We start from the raw sequence: 6,496 nt of genomic DNA, 5'->3' as shown, positions 1-6,496 counted from the left end.
GAGAGAGAGAGAGAGAGAGAGAGAGAGAGAGAGAGAGTGGGAGGAGAGAGAGAGAGAGAGAGAGCGGGAGGAGAGAGAGAGAGAGAGAGAGAGCGGGAGAGAGAGAGAGAGAGAGAGAGCGGGAGGAGAGAGAGAGAGAGAGAGAGAGAGAGAGAGAGAGAGAGAGAGAGCGGGAGGAGAGAGACGGGAGGAGAGAGAGAGCGGGAGGAGAGAGAGAGAGAGAGAGAGAGAGAGAGAGAGAGAGAGAGAGAGAGAGAGAGAGAGAGAGAGAGAGAGAGAGAGAGAGAGAGAGAGAGAGAGAGAGAGTGGGAAGAGAGAAAGAGAGAGAGAGTGGGAGGAGAGAGAGAGAGAGAGAGAGAGAGATTGGGAGAGAGAGAGAGAGAGAGAGATAAAATGGGATTGGGAGAGAGAGAGAGAGAGATAAAATGGGATTGGGAGAGAGAGAGAGAGAGATAAAATGGGATTGGGAGAGAGAGAGAGAGAGAGAGAGATTGGGAGAGAGAGAGAGAGTGGGAGGAGAGAGAGAGAGAGTGGGAGGTGAGAGAGAGAGAGAGAGTAGGAGGAGAGAGAGAGAGAGGGAGGAGAGAGAGAGAGAGAGTGGGGGAGAGAGAGTGGGAGGAGAGAGAGAGAGAGTGGGAGGTGAGAGAGAGAGAGAGAGTAGGAGGAGAGAGAGAGAGAGAGTGGGAGGAGAGTGAGAGAGAGTGGAAGGAGAGAGAGAGAGAGGGAGGAGAGAGAGAGAGAGAGCAGGAGGAGAGAGAGAGAGAGAGCAGGAGGAGAGAGAGAGAGAGCGGGAGGGGAGAGAGAGAGAGCAGGAGGAGAGAGAGAGAGAAAGAGAGAGAAAGAGAGAGAAGAGAGAGAGAAAGAGAGAAAGAGAGAAAGAGAGAAAGAGAGAAAGAGAGAAAGAGAGAGAGAGAGAGAGAGAGAGAGAGAGAGAGAGAGAGAGAGAGAGAGAGAGAGAGAGAGAGAGAGAGAGAGAGAGAGAGAGAGAGAGAGAGAGAGAGAGAGAGAGAGAGAGAGAGAGAGAGAGGGAGAGAGAGAGAGAGAGAGAGAGAGAGAGAGAGAGAGAGAGAGAGAGAGAGAGAGAGAGAGAGAGAGAGAGAGAGAGAGAGAGAGAAGAGAAAGGTAGAGAGAGAGAGAGGGAAAGAGAGAGAGACAGAGAGAGAGAGAGACAGAGAGAGAGACAGAGAGAGAGGGAGGGAGGGAGGGAGAGAGAGAGAGAGAGGGAGAGAGAGAGAGAGAGAGAGAGAGAGAGAGAGAGAGAGAGAGAGAGAGAGAGAGAGAGAGAGAGAGAGAGAGAGAGAGAGAGAGAGAGAGAGAGAGAGAGAGAGAGAGAGAGAGAGAGAGAGAGAGAGAGAGAGAGAGAGAGAGAGAGAGAGAGAGAGAGAGAGAGAGAGAGAGAGAGAGAAAGTGAGATTGAGAGAAAGAGAGAGGGAGAGATTGAGAGAGAGAAAGACAAAATGAAGAAGGGCAGAAGAAGAGCGAGCGCGAAGGAGCGACTTCCCCGTCCGGGCCGCCTCCATTCCGGGTTCCTGCCCCGCGCCCGGCGAAGGAGACGCGGGCATGTCCCTTCGCGCGAGGCAGCGAGAGCGGGCGAGCGGAAGACGACTTAATTAGCCTCTATTTCCTCCGCAGAACCTCGCATGTGGGCTCATCTGGTGCTGATGGTGATCCTCGTGATGGCGGCGGTGGTGGGGCTGTCCTGCGCGATGTGGCATTTCGTGAGGCACGCCAGAGCGCAGAACAGGCAGGGTGAGTGGAGGGGCGCGGTGTCGGCCGGGCTTGGGGACCCGCATCGATTCCTGGCGCGGTGTGGATATGCGTTGATTTCCTTTCCTTGTGGTTCGGATGTTTTTTTTGTAATGGGATTTACGGTGCTTGGGATGGTGGGGATATTGTTGGTTTTGTTGTTATTGTTACTACTGTTACCTTTTTCATTCATTTTTTCATCATGGTAATTATCATCGTGATCGTCATCACCATTATTATCATAATGCTGATAATAATAGTAGTAATATAATAATTGTTGTTATTATAATTTTAGTATCATAATCTTATTATCAAAATGTCATCGATATTGATATATTATAATCAATAATATTATCATCATCCTATCATAAATGACATCATCTATTATTAACATATCGATATTTATATTATATTATAAATAATAATATTATCATCCTATCATAAATTACATCATTTCTTTCAAAAGTATTCTTATGCATTTTGGCGTCCCGTCTGCACGTCAGCATTCAACCGAACTGCAACATCGGTTCGCAGACGAATCTCCAGTGACTCCCTTATTGCCTCCTTCCGCGCTTCCCCGCAGGATTCATGTCGCCGCAAGAGGAGCCTCGGGTTCTGGAGGAGAGCATGGAGGCGGTGGTTCGCGACTACACCCAGGGGGACGCAGGGCCGGCCATCGTCGAGAACCCCGTGGCGCTGGTCAGTGTTAAGTCCGTGCACGAGGAGACGGAGGCCTAGGGGGCGCGAGGAGGTCAGCCGACGCGCGGGGTCAGAGGTCAAGGTCCCTCTGGTATACAGAAGGGTGCAGACTCGCCCCGTGGGTCCAAGGAGCTTGAGGGCTTGGTACTCCCGGGGCGTCTCCGTGCGCGAGGGAGTCTAAGTCTAAAAAAATGCTAAAGTACATAGGGAATTATCTCAATTTTGATGCTTCTTGTATGAAATGTTTAGTCACTTAATGTACGTGTTCGTTTGTATGAGTGAGAGGGTGAGAGAGACACGAGGCACGTGTCATTGTGATAACTTTTGTGTTGTTAAAAGACTTCTCTTCGTTTTAAAAGGTAGATTGATTTAGATTAACCTTCAGATCTTTATAGCGGCATTTCCTGTTCATCAGTACTTTGATATTTCACTTAGAAACTAAGATTTTTTTCCCCTTTTAATGTATAGATATCACCCATTCTCACTCCCCGAGGATACAGACAGACTTATTGAATTTCCTTTTTATTTAGTTTTAATCCTCAGAGGATTCCTATACCTATGCCTGTAAGACCTCTAAGTACTTCATGCTGATGATAAAACACCAAAGGGAAGAAAAGTTAAACACACGAAGGCTTTTTCGCTCCCTTGCTTCTTCAAGGCACACGGAGAAGCGCACTCTGGAGAAGCAGTGAAGCGAAAAAGCCTTCAGCATATGCGTGTTTCCCTGTTCCATCCCTTCGTAGTTTTATGCACAGTTGGTTCAGCATGAATCCTGATCCAGTATATCCTGCAATCACACGGTCCTCTGGGGCGTGGAAGCAACACTAACTCCATGGTAGTTCACCCTTAGATGCCTCCAGCTTCTCTTCCACCCATGTATACGACAGCACGTTTGAATAGGAGTTGTGTACGTTTAGCTTGTGTCTAAAGTGTAATGGAAAGTTTAAAACGACGGGCCAATCACATAGGAAAAAACAACAGCTGTGGTTTGATTCCGTAATGAACGATGGCTTTACCACTGTTTATTTCACCGTAACAGTGTACTTGTATTGTGTTTAATTGACCATTTCTTAAAAGTCAGACATGAAAAAGATAATGATGATGTTGACGGCAGTGAACATAATCAGTGAGAGATCATAGTAATTAGAAACAGTAATTAACGGCATGAGAAAGTTTAATGATGTCTATCTTGTAGTTTTGAATCCCAATTAGATTAAACGGAAAGGATACACAGCTGATAAGAGTAGTGTTGATGATGCATTTATAATAGATGTCATGATATGTTATATATACCATATGAACGTATGAAAACTAGTATTATCAATGATTGTAACATTAATCGTTACGAGTGAATTATGACACATGGATATACATATGAATTAATAAAACTATTCAAATTGAATCATAGTTCAGTGATAAGTCTTGTTATTTAATTCTGGTATTGAACTGACCTAGATCTTATTCTATCCTTTCTCTCCTTGTCGATACTGCACCATAAAATACTTCCTGATCCAGCAATATGATATTCAATGCATATATATATTTTTTTTGCATGGTATATATTTTGGTGTTTTGTACGAGACGAGCGCAAAACACGTATGATCAGCTGGGTTCTCTCCCAAGCATATAAAGCAAAGCAAAAATATTTTTCCCAAAAGTTTTATATATTGTTTAAAAAAACGGGCTTTCTTTACAGCTATAGCATCTAGATGCGCCGAGAGAGGAAACACATTTTACCATGTTAAGAAAACTGTTTTTGTTGTTGTAAATCAGAGTTCTATCCATTAAAGAGAAATCAATATAGAGAGTATTAAAAAAGGAGAATGAAAGAGGGAAAAGAAGGAGAGGGAGAGGGGGAAGGAGAGGAGGAGGGGGAGGGGGGAGGGGGAGGGGAGGGGGAGGGGAGGGGAGGGGAGGGGTGGGGGAGGGGAGGGGAGGGGGTGGGGAGGAGGAGGAGAGGAGAGGGAGAGGAGAGGGAGAGGGGAGGGGAGGGGGAGAGGGAGAGGGAGAGGGAGAGGGAGAGGGAGAGGGAGAGGGAGAGGGAGAGGGAGAGGGAAAGAAAGGAATTGAAAAAAAGAAAGAGAGAGATAAAGAAAAATATAAAACATCATCCATACCCATCTGAGATGTATACCCTCTCTCCCTTTTCCAAGCCTTCGTCCCCAAACTGAAATTCCCGACGGACGATCCCTCCGCCACGGAAGAGAGACGGAATGAGAGCCTCCCTCGAGACCGCCCTCCGTTCCCTCAGGGTTGCAAGAGGGCGTCGAGAACAAGAGCGAGCGAGAGAGCCTCCCTGAAACCCCGTTCCTCAGGGTTGAAAGAGGACTGAGGGACGGAGAGAGCGCCTCCTCGAGACCGCCCCTGTCCCCCAGGGTTGAAAGAGGGCGGCGGGAACAAGAGCGAGCGAGAGAGCCTCCATCCATCCCCCAAGGTTGAAAGAGGACTGCGGGGCGGACAGACGGACGGAGAGCCTCCCCCGAAATCCGCCCTCCGTCCCCCAGGGTTGCAAAAATGCGGCGGGGCGGAGAGCGAGCGAGAGAGCCTCCCCGAAACCGACCCCCGTCCCCCAGGGTTGAAAGGCGGCGGCGGGGACAAGAGCGAGCGAGAGAGCCTCGCTCGAAACCTCGCCCCCCAGGGTTGAAAGAGAGCGGCGGTGCGGAGAATCGGCCTGAGAGCCTTCCCCCGAAACCGCCCCCGTTCCCCCAGGGTTGAAAGAGGGCGGCGGGAACAAGAGCGATTGAAAGAGCTTCGCCCCATCCCCCAGGGTTGAAAGAGGGTGGCGGGGTGGAGAGTCGGCCAGAGAGCCTCCCCTAAATCCATCCCCGTTCCCCCAGGGTCGAAAGAGGTCGGCGGGGCGGAGAATCGGAGAGAGAGCCTCCCCCGAAAACGCCCCCGTTCCCCCAGGGTTGAAAGAGGGCGGCGGGAACAAGAGCGATTGAAAGAGCCTCGCCCCATCCCCCAGGGTTGAAAGAGGGTGGCGGGGTGGAGAGTCGGCCAGAGAGCCTCCCCTAAATCCATCCCCGTTCCCCCAGGGTCGAAAGAGGTCGGCGGGGCGGAGAATCGGAGAGAGAGCCTCCCCCGAAAACGCCCCCGTTCCCCCAGGGTTGGAAAAGGGTTGCGGGGTGGAAAATCGGCCAGAGAAACCCTGTCCCCCAAGGTTGAAAGAGGGCGGCGAGAGCAAGAGCGAGCGAGAGAGACTCCCCGAAACCCCGTTCCTCAGGGGGATAAAAGAGGGCGGCGGGGTGGAGAGCCTCCCGAAACCGCCCCCCGGCCCCAGGGTTGAAAGAGGGCGGGGAATCGGCCAGAGAGCTTCCCCCAAATCTGCCCCCGTTCCCCCAGGGTCGAAAGAGGGCGGCGGGGTGGAGAGCCTCCCGAAACCGCCCCCCGGCCCCAGGGTTGAAAGAGGGCGGGGAATCGGCCAGAGAGCTTCCCCCAAATCCGCCCCCGTTCCCCCAGGGTCGAAAGAGGGCGGCGGGGTGGAGAGGCTCCCGAAACCGCCCCCCGGCCCCAGGGTTGAAAGAGGGCGGGGAATCGGCCAGAGAGCTTCCCCCAAATCCGCCCCCGTTCCCCCAGGGTCGAAAGAGGGCGGCGGGGTGGAGAGGCTCCCGAAACCGCCCCCCGGCCCCAGGGTTGAAAGAGGGCGGGGAATCGGCCAGAGAGCTTCCCCCAAATCCGCCCCCGTTCCCCCAGGGTTGCAAGAGGACTGCGGGGCGGAGAGCGAGCGAGAGAGCGCGGCTCCACCACGTAATTGTCATCAGACACCGGGGACTCGCGGATTCCGACGGAGATATTGATGAACGGAAATGATTGCAATCAAGAGCGAAATAATGAGAGGGAAATTCGCGGGATGCTGATGCGGATCGCGCTAAAGTGGGTTTATTCGTCTATGCGGATTCTCTGACCTGTGAGTGATTATAAAATCTCTTATTTAGATCAAGTAAACAGGCGAAAGAAAGAAAAAAAAGAAAGAAAGACGAAAGAGAACATGGAAAGAAGAAGTGAAGAGGAAGCGAAAGATTCTCTGCCCTGTGAGTGATTATAAAATCTC

The 6,496-nt window shown here is 51.0% G+C and overlaps 1 protein-coding gene across 4 annotated transcripts in view; it reads left to right on the top strand.

The window, feature by feature from the left end:
* LOC113810328 (uncharacterized) overlaps positions 1-3,861 on the top strand; it is a 76,963-nt gene extending 73,102 nt beyond the window's left edge. For all 4 annotated transcript variants that reach the window (XM_070141016.1, XM_070141017.1, XM_070141018.1 and 1 more), the window contains exons 9-10: positions 1,633-1,749; positions 2,330-3,861. In XM_070141016.1, the coding sequence (XP_069997117.1) occupies positions 1,633-1,749; positions 2,330-2,484 (272 nt within the window). In that variant the 3' untranslated portion in view covers positions 2,485-3,861. The remainder of the gene's footprint in view (positions 1-1,632; positions 1,750-2,329) is intronic.
* The last annotated feature ends 2,635 nt before the right edge of the window (positions 3,862-6,496 follow it).

This window comes from Penaeus vannamei, chromosome 27 (assembly GCF_042767895.1).
Source record: "Penaeus vannamei isolate JL-2024 chromosome 27, ASM4276789v1, whole genome shotgun sequence".
In the NCBI taxonomy this organism is placed as follows: Eukaryota; Metazoa; Arthropoda; class Malacostraca; order Decapoda; family Penaeidae; genus Penaeus; species Penaeus vannamei.
This window is presented reverse-complemented; position numbering and strand designations above follow the sequence as displayed.